Source organism: Garra rufa, chromosome 18, assembly GCF_049309525.1.
Source record: "Garra rufa chromosome 18, GarRuf1.0, whole genome shotgun sequence".
NCBI lineage: Eukaryota > Metazoa > Chordata > Actinopteri > Cypriniformes > Cyprinidae > Garra > Garra rufa.
In genome coordinates, this window is record NC_133378.1 from 12,310,682 (window position 1) to 12,329,268 (window position 18,587).

The window sequence follows — 18,587 nt, forward strand, 5'->3', positions numbered from 1 at the left end:
ATTTAGTCTAATTAAAAGACAAATATAGTGTTTCAGTGAGAGTAAATTATTCACGTAGTTTCATCTGGAAATCATTTATCGTCACACCGTAAAATAGGCCTACATGACATTTCTATTAACTGATCGTCTTTTTTCCGTATTTGTATTATTATTATCGTCATCATTATTATAATTATTATTATTATTGTATATATTTTTATTTTCATTTATATTCGTTTCACTACGTGAATGATTCATTCGTCAGTGAACAGTATAGTATTATATAGTCTAGTATCTTAGACGAAACAAAATAAAAATATGTTCAATTCAACCTTTAAACTACATTCCAGTCAAAATCAGTCATGTCAAGCATTTACAGTAGCCTATCATTTCCATATACGTTAAGTAAAGAGATGAAAATGAAGGGGGGAAACGAATATAAACGAAAATAGATAAATATATAGGCCTACAATAATGGGCTAATTATAAGAATTAATAATAATAGAAATTATTAAAAATAAAAATAAAATAAAATAGGCCTATTTTACGGTGTGACGATAAATGATTTCCAAATGAAACTACGTGAATAATTCACTCTTCACTGAAACACTATATTTGTCTATTAATTAGACTAAATAAAATACAATATATGTTAAATTCAGCCTTTGAACTGAAAAAATCCCAGTCATAGAACCTACATTCAGAACGTTAAGGAGATCGAAATGAAGGGGAAAATAACGAATATAAACGAATAATAAAAATATTACGGAAAGAGGAGGATCAGTTAATGGACAAGACTGTGGGATAAAATGTTTCCTGTAGGGCTATTTTATTTGATGTACTTTATGTAATATTTATTCATGATAAACTTTTGAATATACTGTCTACATCGCGCACAGACAGCATCAGCATTCGCATATACAGCATCGCCCATTGTTAATATAATAATTTAATATTGTAACAATTTCTGTAACAATTAATATAATAATTTCTTAATTAAAAATAAAATATTAATAAACCTATCTCTGATAGGCTAATTCTGGGTTACTATGGTCACGCAGGTTTGTTTATGCATTAAAACTCGTGCCCACGAGAAATGCATGTTGTTTCCTCAACATAAGAAGTTGTGGCCACGAGAAATGGATCTCGTTCCCTCATCATCGCATCTTGTGGCCACGACATAAGGATGTCGTTACCTCGACAAAATGATCTCGTGGCCACGACATAATATCACGTTCCCACGAGTTAATATGACGTTCCCACGAATTAATATCTCGTGGCCACAACATAATATCATGTTCCCACGAGTTTATATGTCGTGGCCACGACAAACATAAGTGAACCGAAGGTGTCCCCTGGCGGGCACCGTAGTATACAGATAAGCTGTGGTTTAAGTTCATTAAGCGTGTCGATGGGAACTACATTTGGGAAGGTACGTGAAGATATAATGGACAAGTTGTGAGGACGATACAAACACGATGTTTCTAATGAATATCTTATAATGAAGGACAAATAAGCGCTCTAATAACATCCAGAGTGTAATGCATGTTTTGACTCACTGGATGGTGCTGATGTTTCAAAATATGACTTGCAAGGCCACAAATTTATAAACCTTTTCAGTTTAACATTTGACATATAACATGACAGTTTACAGTCTTTGTTAAACTCTCATATGTGACCCTGGAGAACAAAACCAGTCTTAAGTAGCACGGGTATATTTGTAGCAATAGCCAAAAATACATTGTATGGGTCAAAATTATCGATTTTTCTTTTATGCCAAAAATCATTAGCATATTAAGTAAAGATCATGTTCCATGAAGATATTTTGTAAATTTTCTACCATAAATATATAAAAACTTGATTTTTGATTAGTAATATGAACTTCATTTGGACAACTTTTAAGGCGATTTTATCAATATTTAGATTTTTTTGCACCCTCAGCTTCCAGGTTTAGTTGTATCTCAGACAAACATTGTCCTATTTTAACAAACAATAATGGAAAGCTTATTTACTCAGCTTTCAGATGACGTACAGTAAGAATCTCAATTTCGACTAATTTACACTTATGACTGGTTTTGTGGTCCAGGGTCACACATTGTCCATTTTCTTTTTGTTTATTTGAACTCGCTTTTAAGAAATTACGACTTCCGTTGACTCCAAAGCATTCAAAAGTTTTGAAATAATAAAACATATGAAATAATTGTTTATTTGTAAAGTAACAGTTTATTGGGACCCTATACCAAAAAGAAGTATACTTCAAGGTTATTTTATTAAGTATACTTAAGTTCAAGTATATTTTAAGTATACTTTATGTTGTAAGTATACAAATATTAGTGTACTAGTAGTATACTTGTACTAGTAGTATAAGTGTACCATTTCAATACTCCTTGGGACTAAATTTGTTTACGTTTTAGTATATAAAAGTATACTTTTAAGTATACTTTAACAGTAGTAAACTTTAGTAGTAAACTAGCTTACATCTATGTTTTTAGTTTGTACTGCAAGTATACTAAAAGTGAACTTATAGGTATACTGATAGTGTACTAATTAAATAAATTTTTATGCATTTTTAGTGAACTTTGAAGTATAGTCTCAGAAAACTACTAGTTTAGCAATTTTATACTACAAGTATACTCATTTTCTTTAAGTGAACTTTACATCATACTTTAAGTATACTACTATGTCCTTATTTAGGTATTTTGTTATATAAATATCTGAACATACAAAACATCAAAAGAAAGAACAGGGTTAATTACACTGATCTATAATAGAGAACTGGATTGCTCATGACGTCATAAAAGTGAAGCCACCGCGCCGCCATATTAGTATTCCCTACTATTCGCATACATTCCATTGAATGAATAGGAGATTATACGATTTCATTGAGAAAACATCACATAACAAGTCAGCGTTTTTATATCTGAAGTCTCACTGTGCATTTTTACAACGCAAACGTCCTAAGCATGTAAACGGTTATTTGTTTATTGTCGGGAATTCCCTCTGCTTATTAAAAATGTACGTTCATAAAGCCTACATTACAGTCATGTACATCAGATAAGCATAAACATCGGGCGTTCAACATATGTTTACAAAAGAAAATGTGCTCATAAATCTGAATAATCACTGTTTATGTCATTTTGTTGTATTTATTCGTACAGTAGGCTAACTGCATGTTTCAACAATACTTTTGTTATTAATTCGTTTATTGTATGTTATATTATTATATATTCATTAATAACATTATTAATTTTGAAGCAGGTAATAATTTGTTCGTTAAATTAATAATTAATTCAACATATATACGCAGCATTTTACTCACATGGAAACAGTAATGTTAGTAAATCATTACAGAATTTGGTGATTTGAAGAGACTGAAATAGATGCTGCTCATTAAAAAAAAACGCACCATACCGCGCTGACTACTTAAAGACATTAAGCTTTATTTCAAAGATTTTAATTTATAGTACAAGAGCAATATTGTACAATCGAAACAATTTCAGGTAGGCTACTAATACCATATACACGGTTTTGTTTATAATTTCCTGCATAATTGGGTACATAAATATATTTTCGTTTTGGTTCAGTTAACTCACCTGTGTCTGCAAGTGCGCGGCTGACACACCCACCTAAACGATTTCAATATATATCGCTTATCCAGCCCGAAAAGACCATAAACATTCCAGATAACATCTTAAGTATAATTTATTTACATACACATATCCTCAAAACTAATGATGTGTGAATGAAACGCTTCAAATCGGGTGATTTTAGGTCAGTGGTTTACATGCGAAATCAATGGCGCACTCTGCCGGTAGGGAATAGTAAGATGGCGGATCGAACACTTCCGGTGGCTTCACTGCCTAACGGCATTTTAGAACGCAATGAGCAATCCAGTCATTATATAGATCAGTGGTTAATTATTCTAGCTTCATGCATTCTTTGTACAATCACTTGAATGTGGGTACATTTCATAAATAAATAAACAACATTTTGAACAAAAAGCTAAAAGAAAAAAACCCAAAGCTTGACAGTCATTATTACCTCTTCATAGGTCGACATTTTATTCCATAATGTTACAGAGTTTTACATTTCTATGGTTTTGATGCTGTTTTATGTCTGACGATTGTGTTAAATTACATGTGGAAGCATCTGTTGTTTCGGTTTCTTCTTCACTTGTGTTTTAGAAATTCTGTACAGAAGATGTGTAATAGAGCATATAACAATGAACACACAATTTCTCAGAGCACAAGTAGCTCAATTTAGACTTTTTCTAAGAATAAGTCAAGTATACTTAAATGTCATTTTAAGTATATTTCTAAGTATATAAAGCACACTTCTGAGAAGTACATAAAAAGTAGACTGAAAGTATACTTTCCTATTTTTTTAGTTTAAAAGAAGTATACTAATAGCACACTTGAATAAACTTCTTTTCCGTAAGGGGACCTTAGACTATATGAATATAAAATATAAATATGATGTGTTTTATTCATTATCATTGATACATGAGACTTAAATGGCCATATCTTTATGCATTTTTCAACACAGAAGTAAGCTGTTTTCTGTAAATGTTTGAGACTTCCTGCTCATTAGAGCTGTAGGGCTAATATAACAAGAAAAATAATAATGTACAGCAAATAGTAAAACTGTTTGCACAATGAGGTGACATTATTCGACTCGCCCTTCAACCATCATACAATAAAAAAAACATTTAAAAGTGTAATAGCATTAAAAATGACTTTCAACGTAATGTGCATACCTGGAAAGAGACGTGAGCATTTTCAGAGAAAAACGAGAGTGCATACCAGTGAATTATTCATGGTTTATATCGTAAATTTAATCGGGAGAGCAGACCACCAATGCGAAGTATGTTATCTTTATTCATGCTGTTACAGCGGAATACAAAGGAAAATGAAAATAATCAGGAGGAAAAGAATGCAGCGGACTGAAAAGAGCCCTTGCCATAAATATTCTTTTTCTACCATGTCACATTAAAATACCAAACATTATTCTTCTGACGTCTGAAAGTAGAACATGACAGAAAACATGCTCATTCAGTCAAACACACATAAAAGTTATTTGTAGCTCAAGTTTATGATTTGAAATTATTTGTTTCAGTCTTTTTGTGTGGACTTTGACAGGAAGTGTTTCCCATAATTTAAAAACCAGTAAACCAGACTAGACTGACTCGTTAGGAAAAAGATGGATAGTTAGAATATAGAGATCATAAGCCTAGAGGAGGAAAAAAAACAGTAAAAATAGCTTATAATTCAATTAGATTAAAACCTATAGCAAAGGGATTGTCGGTGTACACAACCACCCTACAATGATAAAAATCCACCCAGTGGTATTTTTTAATCTTTAAAAGTAATATCCCCTTTTTAAAACCAGGTCATTCTCAGCTTCTTGTCGTTGTGACGAAACACAGTTGATTGACATGAGCGTCTTACCTTAGACCCGCCCTCACCGAGCTGAAACAGTCCGAATACGATCGCCATTGTGTGACTCAGGTGCAGAGGAAGACTCTAATTGAGCGACTGAGATGTTCTGTTGTTGGATGTAATAATGAACATAGCAGTCGTCATTTACTCCCGACATCTGAGCCGCTTAAGAGGCAGAGGACAATGTTACTTTAGTTTTTAAAAGGAAAGCGCCAATCCCAATCTACATATGCGTCTATGTTCGTGGGAATCATTCGTGATGTAGCTTCACCCACAGCAGAAGTGAGTACAAGGGTTTTTTATGCATCTTTGCAAATGGCCTTTCTTAATAATGTGCTTGTTGGCAAGTTTCGCCGATAAATGCGGCTAAAGTAAACATTACAGCTCGTAATCCTTCAGCAGAGAGGGGCGGGGCGGGCAGAGCTAATTTGCATTTAAAGGGCCCATGTGATAAAATGAGCTGATATTTTGCAGAGCTGATTTTGACAAGGTAAAAGGCTGTTTTTTACACTACTATTGAGAATTTTTAACCAAAGTATATTAGAGACTTTTCATTAAGGCCCTAAAGAATTATATGAACTTGTGGAAAATGGGCATCCGATGACCCCTTTAAAATGCATATAAATATCATTTGTCACTCTATATCTCCCAATGATGTCTTTTTAACTTTTTAACTGAAATGCTGAGTTTTATGATGAAAGCTCTGTAGTTTTTATTGTGGGGAAAAAAACATATGCAATACCATGACAATTGAGAGATGAACACATCTTTAAAAGATGATCATATGTGACCCTGGACCACAAAACCAGTCATAAAGGTCAGTTTTTTTAAAAAATTGAGATTTATATATCACATGAAAGCTGATGAAATAAGATGTACGGTTTGTTAGGATAGGATAATATTTGGCCGAGATACAAATCTGGAATCAGATTTATATTGAGAAAATCACCTTTAAAGATGTCCAAAAGAAGTTCTCAGATATGTATATTAAATTTAAGTTTAAAATGTACAAAACATCTTCATGAAACATGAACTTTACTTAATATTCTTGATTTTTATTATAAATGCACAATGTATTTTTGGCTATTGCTACCAATAATACCGTGCTGCTTAAGACTGGTTTAGTGGTCCACAGTCCAGGGTCACATATTTGATTTAAAAGATGTATGAGTAAAAAAGTAAATCTAATTTGCTTCAGTCTTGTTTCTTTTAAAATATTAATAACAATATTTTAAAAAGTTCTTCTTACTTTTAGTTCGTCATTATAAAATCATTAAATATTTAACAGCAAAGGGACACGTTAACTATACTACTTAAAGGGGGACATTGAAATTAATGCCGCGTTCCAGACAACCCGTTACTCGTGTTTTTCCGACCTTCTACCAGTGAAAGTGCACTGGAACGGTAGTCAAACCCGTGACTCCCCACTCGTGAACTCGTACTAGATTGATGTACTCCCAGTTACGAGTTCTGACGTAACATAGCCCGCGAAACAACAATGTCAGCCCTAATGGGTGCGGTGTTTATTCAAGTAGTACACGGTGGAAAAATAGAGCTTAGGACAATATAACGTTGCAATCAAATTAATAATAATATAAAAATAATAATAATTCATAAATGTTACCAGGCAGTTTGGCATGACTTGCCTGGAACGCTACAAAGTCGTGAGTCGTGGTTTAAAGTGGTGATTTACCAGTTAAAAAACCTGCCTGGAACGCAGCATAAAATGAAACTAAAAGGCCTTTACTTATTTAATAAGTAGTCAGATGACAGATGACAGAAAAAAAGTTAGTATATGGAGACATTAATATTGACAAAAAGTAAGTTGAAATTCTGATAGCTTATAATTCTGTGAGATCTTTATAACCTATAGCAAAGTACTTAAAATGCATATAAATATCAGTTGTCACTCTATGTCTCCCAATAATGTCTTAAATGCTTAGTTTTATGATTAAAGCTCTGTAGTTTTTATTGTGGGGGGAAAACATATAATGCAATGAAATACTATGATAATTGTGTACTATACGACTTAAATGGGGACATTAATATTAAAATAAAACTAAAAGGCCTTTACTTATTTAATAAGTAGTCAGATGTCAGATGACAGAGAAAAGTTTTTATCACAGAAATAATTTAGTGGCCTTTAGGACTGCTGTATAAAGTACTGAATGATATACTGTGGCCTTTATAGGGTTCAGTGAAAATAATGAAGCCATAATGGACTTACCTGATGATGCCACAGTGGACCCATTTCACAGGGGTTTTCAAGGTCATTGCACACTGAGTCCAACATTTCCGTATGCGTTTTTTCGGTTTTCTAATATTCGTCATCCTTTCCTATCAAAAATGCTTGTTATGGATGCGAAAACGCAGAACCTGATCCTAATTTTTTATGACAGACAGAAGTTTCGGAGGCAGTGTGTAAACTCAATTGACATAACGTAAGGTCGTATTTATTTATTTTTTAACATGCAAAAATTTTGTACTCTGTGTGCATTAATTAAAATGAAGTTAAACATCAACTTAAAATTGATTCAGAATATTAATAAAAACAGTAAAGATATCAAAATAGTACTCTTTTCTATTTTTTCTTCTTTTGTAAAGTTATGGGAATTATAACATGGACTCTTCTGCAGAAATCATGTATGTTGAAGCCTTACTGTTTTACTGTCTTTCTGTTGGCTTTCTCATTTTCTGCTATTTTTAAATCTTATTTTCTCAAGACACAGACTACAAAAAAATGGTTTTGTAGATTGTAGATTTTTATTTTAATGTTGTATGTCCTTAAAGTGAGACACTGCAGGTAAATAGTGTAAAAATAATCTAATAGTTATCGCCTTACTTATCCAGTTGATTGATTACATTGATTATTGCAAACATTTTTTGTATTACAAGTTTTCTAAAATGTTAGGTTTAATTATGCAAATGAGCATTAATTTGCATACATTTCTAGTACAAAAATTTACACTGGATGAAGTCTGTTTCAAAAATCTTGTTTAATATTTTGGACATATTAAAGTCAAATGTTCTTAAAGTAGGACCTGCTTTGCTAGAGAAGCCAAGCTGTCATCCTTACATGACTCATGACTCATTTCTCATTTGAATGAATACGCCTGTGCGTGACAAATCGGCGATCTGCTCCAGTGCTCATGCCGTCTGTTGACTGAGGTTTTGATTGAGCCATTGTTTGCTGGCATCTTGTCTATCCACAGTGTCTCATATGAAAACAACCGAGATCTTTATTGTGTGGAGATGTGTTTTGCTGATTGAAATGATACTTGTTGATTGCACACCATAGCAGCTGAATTGGCTCTGAGCGTGCCTCAGGTAAGCAACCATGAACTGATAGTCCTCCAGTTGAGCTAAAAGTACTCTGATCAGTGGAGTGTTTCAATTGCCAGCGTCCAGACAGGGACAGACTTGGTTTAGGACGTATTGGCCTGTGCACTTCAGTAGGTTCTAATTCTGCCCCGTTTTTTTTCTGTATATGACCTAGATGTGAAACATAAGTGGAAAAGCCATATTTACTTCAGAAATGTGGCTGTGAACCATTTTTACTTCAGAAAGGACTGCTGCATGTGGGGTGGAAATAAAATCTTAAGTTTTAAAGGAATAATTCTAATTTTGTGTTATTTACTCACTCTCAGGCATTATAGTAAATCAATAATTTAAAGAGCAGATCATATGGGTTTTCGAAAAAATATATTATTTGCAGTTTGTAACATAGCTATCCTTCAATGTAAACAGTCTGCAAAGTTGTTAATCAAAAAAGTGCATGAAAAATAAAGATACTGTCTCTCAAAAGAAAGAGTTGACTCTGAGCCGCCTTAACTAGTCCTTGTATTATACGATCTTCTGCCTGTTACCGATCTACGTCACTAGGTAACATATTTGCCTGCTCGCAAAATACTAACTGTCTGACCTTCCCACAAACACTTCTGCTAGTTTGTGTTTACATAATGTCAAAAAGACGCTGTGTTCTGCGCTGTGAAAGCAAGATTGTTTTGTTTTTATTGCTGAAAGATGATAATGTGACGAATCAGTGGTTACAATTATTTTGTTTCCATGATACCACAGCAACACAATTCGAACCTTTTGTTTTTACCGACAGCTTCTCTTATCTTGGTGAGTTCAACACGGAATTCGCTAAACGCTTGTCCATGAAAAATAAGTCTGTACCTTCTTTATTTGGACTAACAAGCGTCTTGGAACCACAACCTGTACGTTATGTGTGCTTTTTTAATTTAGTGCTCAAAATGTCAAGTTTTTTGTGCTTTTTTATGCTAATATGTGATGCATACCAAGGTTTCCATGTAAACCATGATGTTACTGTCTTACTGAAATAGTTCTGATAATTTGTTGTGAACCCACTATTTCCTAAGAATGTGTCGATTCATGTAGACTGTCGTTCTAATTACTTTGTTTAATAATAAAGAATGTTGGCATATTTTGGTTTACACACTGTATTGTTTCATCAGTTAGTTATGTAAGTATTTGGCTAACATTGTTTTGTAAAGTGTTTACAGTTTAGCAGCTAAACTATAGCTGTGGACACAATTTGCTTGCATTGTATACGGAAACACCAATCACAACAGACTAGGCTAGCTGACCAATCAGAGCAGGGAGGAAGGGGTTTAATGACCTTATAGGGTTACTCCACCCCTAAAGTAAAAAATTGTCATTAATCACTTACCCCCATGTCGTTACAAACCTGTAAAAGCTTTGTTCGTCTTTGTAACACAATTTAAGATATTTTGGATGGTAAATACCACTGTCAAGACCAAAAAAAGGATGAAAGGCATCCTCAAAATAGTCCATCTGCCATCAGTTGTTCAATTTCAATTTTGAATTTCACCGTAGCACCATTTTGGGTAGAAGAAAACGTATCCGCATCACATAGCTGACAAAGAACCGCATACGCTGTTTGCATACAGGGGATACTATCCAAAATGACGCTATGGTGACTCGAAGGAGACAAATTGTTGAATAAAGTTGTTATTTTTGTTTTCTTTGCATACAAAAAGTATTCTCGTAGCTTCATAAAATTATGGTTGAACCACTGATGGCAGATGTACTATTTTGACAACATCTTTCATACTTCTGGGTCTTGACAGTGGTATTTACCTGGCAGTCAATGGGACAGATATTTTTTATCCAAAATATCTTAAATTGTGTTCTGATAACGAACAAAGCTTTTACGGGTTTGGAACGACATGGGGGTAAGTGATTAATGACAAAATTTTGGGGTGGAGTAACCCTTTAAAGGAACACTCCACTTTTTTTGTAAATAGGCTCATACTCCAACTCCCCCCGAGTTAATAAGTTGAGTTTTACCGTTTTGAAATCCATTCAGCCATTCTCCTGTTCTGGCGATATCACTTTTAGCATAGCTTAGCATAGATCATTGAATCCTATTAGACCAATAGCATCGAGTTCAAAAATGACAAATGAGTTTCGATATTTGTCCTGTTTAAAACTTGACTCTTCTGCAGTTATATCGTGTACTAAGACCGGCGGAAATGCAAAGCTTCAATTTTCTAGGCTGATAAGATTAGGAACTACACTCCTATTCCGGCGTAATAGTCAAGGAAGTTTGCTGCCGTAATAAGGCTGAAGCAGGAGCAGTAATACCACGCAGCATATGTGCAAATGCTAAACTAGCTGGGAACTCATTTCTGATAATACTCCACCTGCTTCGGCCATATTACGGCAGCAAACTTCCTTGACTATTACACCGGAATGGAAGTGTAGTTCCTAATCTTATCGGCCTAGAAACTCGCAGCTTTGCATTTCCACCGGTCTTAGTACACAATATAACTGCAGAAGAGTCAAGTTTTAAATACAACAAATATGGAAATTCGTTGGACATTTTTGAACGTGATGCTATTGGTCTAATAGGATTCAATGATCTATGCTAAGCTATGCTAAAAGTGATATCGCCAGAACAGGAGAACGGCTGAATGGATTTCAAAATGGTAAAAATCAACTTATTAACTCGGGGGGAGTTGGAGATTGAGCCTATTTCCAAAAAAAAGTGGAGTGTTCCTTTAAGCTCAGAACTGCTTCCAACAAATAATTTCATAATCATCGCAAAGTAATTCTAATATTAAATGTATATTCTGAGAAAATTACAATGTTTTCTGACCTTAGATGCATTTAAACCTGTTGTAGAAGAATCCAACAAAATATTAGGACACTTTAAAGGTGCCATAGAATGCATTGATACAATATTTTAAATTGTTCTCTGATATCTACATAGAAGGTATATGGCTATAAGGGCAAAAATTCTCCAGAAACGATTTTACAAGTCTATTTACAACCCTAGGATTTGTCCCTAGAATGAAATGGCGTGTGTGACCTTATTTGGAAGGTTCATGAATAATAATGATGAGCTCTGTTCTGATTGGCTGTCTCACAGAGCGGTTCATTTAGCTCTCGCACAGCAGGAAGGAAACACATGGAGGAAAATATATATTTAATTATGGAGCTCGAGCTTAAACTGCTGTTTTGAATGCACAAAAGCTTTTTACTTTCACTTTTAGAGATTTGTAATCGCACATGCTCTGTGTATTGGTATACAACAGCGGCAGTACTTACCACATTTGACAAGTTTAGATGCTGTCAGCGGTGATCAGGATCTGCAAATCATTCGTCATTGTCCAAGCGTCTCTCCTTACTCTGTTTGTGTGGTAAGTGACATTTTATGTACTGCAATGTAACAGGCTACCGCTAGCAAGAAGCTAACCGTGTCCCTTTAGTGGCTCGCCTTATTTTATTAGAACGTCTTACTTGTTTTTCGTGCCTTTCTGAGTACAGACACCAACCCATCCCTGCTCTTAACATCTCCTGCAGAACCTGGAACATAACATTTATTTCCGTGATCTGCCATTTTCGCTATTGTCCTCGCTTTGTTTTTTCACAATAGCCATCCTGCAGAACTTCTGATGATTGGGCTATGCAAATGTTGGGGGTGTGTCTATTAATGATCCCGAGACTATAACGTCATAGTCTGTTATGTTGGAATTGGCCTCATTTTCAGTGGTCCTTTTGCAAACACCAGATTTATATAAGAAGGAGGAAACAATGGTGTTTAAGACTCACAGTACTGTATGTCATGTCCATGTACAGAACTGATATTATTCAACTATGCCAAGGTAAATACAGTTTTCCATTCTATGGCACTTTTAAAATACCTTATGACCTGCTCTTTAAAACACACTAAGGAGACGTTCACGTAGAATGCATTTTTGCATTCCACTGGCTACTTTTCCATTGTTTTTCTGTGTAAAAAAATGCACAATACTGGCTTTTGCAGTGTCTTGTGCATGACACAGCTATCTTAATATGCAAAACTTAAGATTAAAAACTAAAGAAGTTAAACTTTGAACAAACAATCTCTAGACATTGCATTTTTTTTTTCATTCTGCTACCCTGCATCTCGTGTTTGCAATTCACCCCAAAACTGAAAATTTGCTGAAAAATGTGTTCACCCCACAGGAAAACCAAGATGTGGATACATTTGTTTCCTTATCAGATTTTGAGAAATGTAGAGTTGCATCACTTGCTCACCAATGGATCCTTTGCAGTGAATGGGAGCCGTCAGAATGAGAATCTAAACAGTTAATAACAACATTACAATAATCCACAAGTAATCCACATCCAATCCATCAAATAATGTCCTCTATCCATAATATTGTTTTTCTCCAGTGAAAAAGTCATCTCGTCTGAATCAGGAGAGAAATTTGCACCATTTAAAAAAGTGAGTAAAAGCAGTCCAAAAAATTCTAAACAAATCAGTGAGTGGATTTTGATGTGAGAAGAGACAACAAGGAATGGACTTTTTAACTGAAGGAAGTATAATGGATATTATAATGGATTATGGACTCATATTTTGGCCAGAAGTGACAATTTCAAGTTAAAAACATCTGAATGATGGATTTGTTTCTTACAAACATGCAGCTTTTCGCTTCTCAAGATGTTCATTGATGGACGGGAGTGGTGTGAATTACTTGTGGATTATTGCAATGTTTTTATCAGCTGTCTGGACTCTTATTCTGATGGCACCCATTCACCGCAGAGGATCCATTGGTGAGCAAGTGATGTAATGCTAAATTTATCCAACCTGTTCCCATAAAGAAACAAACTTATCTACAAATACACAAAATTTTCAGTTTTGGGTGAACTATTCCTTTAAGTGCAAACTTAAAGGAAACGTGTTCTGAATGAAATTTTGTATTCCACTGCACTGCTTTGCCATTGTTACAGAATTTAGAGTCAGAACAATCCATTTCATAAATGAGATTTTAGAACTGAATGTCAAATCCATTCAAAAAATACATAAATACAAATATCACTGTTGGTAAACTTACTTTGTATGGCAGTGTTGCTTTAAGACATGCAAACTCAAGCCCGCCAAATTTAAACTTCACCATCTGCATACTGTATAATTTATACAGTAAGCCATTTATGTTTGTGGCCTAGGCTGAGACTGTAAGCATGAGAATAAAAATGCATAGGTTTTGTTCATGCTCTGTGAGTCAGAGTGTGGAGAGCTTGTTTGCTGTGTGGGCTGCAGCTGTGAGACTCTCATCAGCCCAGCAGTGGAAAGGGCGACAGCAGCGGGGTGGGATGATAAATGTCGGACAAATAACAAACCCCCCACGTACTTTCAGGATGGTTGTGAGTTTGGGATGCATACGATTTCAGAATCCCATATGCTCTCGCCCATTACAGTGCATAACATGTAGGACTGAAGCAGCACTGCGCAACAGTTTTGTCGACGCAAGGACTCATTTGAATGTTTATTGTATTATGAATCAAGCTTATGACTTCACCAACAGAATTATGCAGAATTACGGCCATTACAAGAAGTTGTTGAATTAATAAATGGAACCCTTAGCTTTTAAATGTGAACTCTCAGAGGTCAGTAACAGGTGACCCGCAGAGTCTGAAAAACACTGTTTTTAATTTAATTGGCTATTGACCTTCCCCTTCAGAAATAAAAGGCTTACACAAAAGCTGTTTTTTTCTGAGAAAGGGACAATAATGTGTATTTCAAAAGTTTTTCAAGAGACCCTGAAACTTTGAAGCGTGAAATAAATGTAATTTCTATTGTTCAAATTCTCATTCAGATCCCTACTGTTGTATAATTAAGGTGGAATGAGAGCATTTATTGCATTTCACATTAGCACAAGTGTAAAAGGTTAAGAACTGAGTCAATTATTCATTTAAACATTGAATTTATTTAAAACACACACACACACACACACACACACACACACACACACACACACACACACACACACACACACACATTAAAATGCTATTCATAATGAAACTGAATTAATATGCCTCTTTAAATGTTTTTGCTTCCTGAAATGAAATTAATTTTGTGTTTTTGGGGGGCTTAAAGTTAAACATATCTTGGTTGTAAACTATAACTGTCCTGATATAATATTAGTCTGCCAAACCATAATCAGTGTGATCTGTTGTCCCTTAAAAAATAAAAAATAAAAAATAAAAAACACAAAATAAATGATGAACATGAAAAGCTAAACTAAAAGGGAACTTTTTATCAGGCAATTATGATTATTTTCTCAGAACTGTGAGATATAAACTTCAGTTGCAAGTTATACAGTTTTATGTATCACAATTCTGAGAAAACAAGTCAGAATTGTGAGATAAAAAGTTGCAATTATCGTTTTTACATTTTGTATTCAGTGGAGGAAACAGGCTTCCAGAGTTTTGTGATATTCATGATCCAAAATATATACAATAAACTGAAAAAGTTAGGACACCCTATTGAATTCTATGGTTTTCTGTATCAGGACATAATCAAAAAAATCTGGTTCTTGGCAGGTCTTAAAATTTGTAAAATAAATCCTCAGATAAATATGACATATCACACAGTGTTATTATTTATTTAAGAAAAATACAGCCAAGAGGAAAAGTCAATGTGTGACAAAGTTACGACACCCTATGAGTCAATTGCCTGTAGATCCGCTTTTAGCAGCAATAAGTTGAACCATTCAGCTTCTGTGTGACTTTATCGGTCTCTCAAATTGTTCTGGAGGAATTTTAGACCACTCTTCTTTTCAGCGTTGCTCCAGTTTATTGAGGTTTGTGGGCATTTGCTTATGCACAGCTCTCACCACAGCATTTGAGTCAGGATGAGCTCTGGACTTTGACTGGGCTTTTGCAACACCTTGATTCTTTTCTTTTCAGCCATTCTGTTGTAGATTTGTTGGTGTGCTTGGGATCATTGTCCTGTTGCATGACCCAATTTTGACCCAGCTTTAGCTGTCAGACAGATGCCCTGACATTTGACTCTAGAATACTTTGATAAACAAGCCCAAAATTATCAGCCCTCCTCCAGCATGCTTGTCTTTTGATATGAGGTGTTTGTGCTGAAATGCTCTTTAGGTTTTCACCAAACTTGGTGCTGTGCATTATGGCCAAACATCCCCACTTCTGTCTCGTCTGTTCAAAGGGCATTATTCTAGAAGATTTATGTTTTGTTCAGATGCAACTTTGCATACCTAAACTGTGCTGCCATGTTTTTTTTTTTTGTTTTTTTTTTAGATAGAAAAGGCTTTCTTTTGCCAAGGCTTGCCATTTTTGTCTCATATTTTTCTAATGGTATTGTCATGAACGCTATCATTTAACATATTAGCTGAGGCCTGTAGAGTCTGAGGTGTAGTTTTTGGGTTGTGTGCCATTTCTCTGAGCATTACATGCTCTGATCTTGGGGTACATTTTCTGGGACATTCACTCCTGGAAGGAGCGGTGTCTGTTTTTAATGTCTTCCACTTGTGAATAAACTTAAAATAGTTTGGAAATGGCTGTATTACTCTTCTCAGATTGATGGCAGCAACAATTCATTCTCTGAGATGATTGCTGATGTCTTACCTCTTTGGCATTGTGTTAACACACACACCTGAAGACTCCAGACCATTAAACTGCCAAAGCTTATGCTTCTATAGGTGCTCAGACTTGCTGATGATCAGTTAATCAAAGGTATTTGAGTAGCAGTGCTTGACTGTTATTTACCCTCCTTATTCCAATGTTAACAACCTTGTCATGGCTTTTCCATTTTTACTTTTTTTTGTTTAATAAATAATGACACGGTGCAATTTGTCATGTGTTGTTCATCTGAGGTTTTATTTTCCAAATTTTAAGACCAGCCAAGGACCTTTTTTTTAATGATGTCCTGATATGGAAAATCATGAAATTCAATAGGGTGTCGTAATTTTTTCACATGACTCTGTATATATATATATATATATATATATATATATAACTTTTTTAATGATTTAATGTGTGCATTTCATTTCATGTTTCAATGCAACTGAAACATGTTATTACCTTACATCATGTTATATCAAATGACATTTTTAAGTCAATAGATAAAACATTTTGTTGAAAATAGTAAGGACAAATAAAAACTAGATTTTAACAAGAATGTCTTTAACACTGTTTAATTCATCCAAGTTTGTAAATGACCCATGCGTAGGCTAAATGTAATTGTGAAGTATCTGATGTGTGTGTTTATATAGGCAATGGGCCACATCATGACCGGCACTGTGTGTATGATGACAGTAACATGGTGGACGGAGTATACTGCCATCCGATTGGTCACTGGATTGAAGAAACAGGCCACACTGATGAGATGAGACACACCACCAACTTCTACTTCAGCATAGCAGGACAGCAAGCCATCCACTTTTCTCAGTATGTGACTGAATTTCCCATCCATCATGTGTTTTAATGTGATCACAATTACCTTTGCTTGGCAAAATTCATATATGAAATCCAACCATTCCAGTACAATATGTGTGATTCTAAGTTTTGCATGAGAGGAAGGTTCCCTACTCAGATATCGCTTATGTCTAAGTTTAATGTTTAGGCATTGACTTACAGAAATCTGCTTGGTTTAAAGGAACCGTATGTAAGACATTTATTTCAGTTAATCATAAAATGGCCCTGACATGTCACTAGACATTAAGAAATCACGTTCATTTCAAATACTTATATTACTAACAACAGTGGTCCGGCCAGGATATTGTCATCTAAAAGTGAAAGTTGCAGCCCTCAAGTGATGTTGATGTTGTCATGTTGTGTTTTGGCCTGAGGCTCCACCCTCCAGCTATCTACTAATCACAAAGTCAGTAGAGTTTCGTCATCCGGGTTGCCAGCTCTGCTCTAGTTACAGCTGCAGCTACGAACGTGTCAGATAAAACATGTATAACGTTACCAAACCTAAAAGACCTTGTTATGAATCCGAAATACATTGTGACAAAGTCTGAAATAAAACAAGGATTTGTATAGGAGATGCCTTTGAAAGATGGAGACGCCTCAAAACGGAGAAGAATTTGAAGACAGACGCCAACATTGCTAATTTTCTCCTGGACAGGTAAGATTCATCTATGTTTGGCTAACTTACTTGTACTTAATGTAAATAGACATTTCAAATATTCACGACAGGCGAACAAAGGTATGCATGTTCGTGCAAAGTAACGTTACGCTAGCACATATGGAGGAATTACTGTGTAGGACTCGTCACTTGCCATTGGAAGCTCCTTGTAGCAGCCTACATTCCTGCTGGATCCTGCAGCTTAGCTGGCAACCTCGAGTCAGGGGGGAGGGGGAGGGGATACACCGTACAGTATTTTGAAAGTGATTGCAGTACCAGTTTTGGCCACAATCCTACATACGGTTCCTTTAAGCTATTGATATTAAACCATGGACTTTTTCCCATGTGAAATCTAGCTGAAATTTCACTAATGAAATTGTACCTTTAGTGTGTGCTAAGCTATTCAGGTTTCTTTCACCCTTAAAGGGGTCCCATTATGCTCTTTTACAAAGTCTTTATTTTGTTTTGGGGTGCACTAGTGCATTAGGGGTGCACAACTTTAAAGGAATAGTTTACACAGAAATAAAAATGTGCTGAAAATGTATTGACATCCAAGTTGTAAATGAGTTTGTTTTTTTATTGCAACAGTTGTGGAAAATTTAGCATCACATCACTTTATCACGAATCTTCTGCAGTGAATGCGTGCCGTCAAAACAGAGAATGAGTGTCCATGGAGGGAGTCCAAACTATTATATATTGTTTTTGGCTAAATACTTGTCCTTTTCCAATAATATTGCTTTCTCTCATCTGAATAAGGA

The 18,587-nt window shown here is 35.0% G+C and overlaps 1 protein-coding gene across 1 annotated transcript in view; it reads left to right on the plus strand.

Annotated features, from left to right (window-relative positions):
* The first annotated feature begins 1,355 nt into the window (after positions 1-1,355).
* epm2a (EPM2A glucan phosphatase, laforin) overlaps positions 1,356-18,587 on the plus strand; it is a 34,844-nt gene continuing 17,612 nt past the window's right edge. Inside the window, exons 1-2 of the mRNA XM_073823693.1 lie at positions 1,356-1,411; positions 16,973-17,147. Coding sequence (XP_073679794.1) covers positions 17,020-17,147 — 128 coding nt within the window. The 5' untranslated portion in view covers positions 1,356-1,411; positions 16,973-17,019. The remainder of the gene's footprint in view (positions 1,412-16,972; positions 17,148-18,587) is intronic.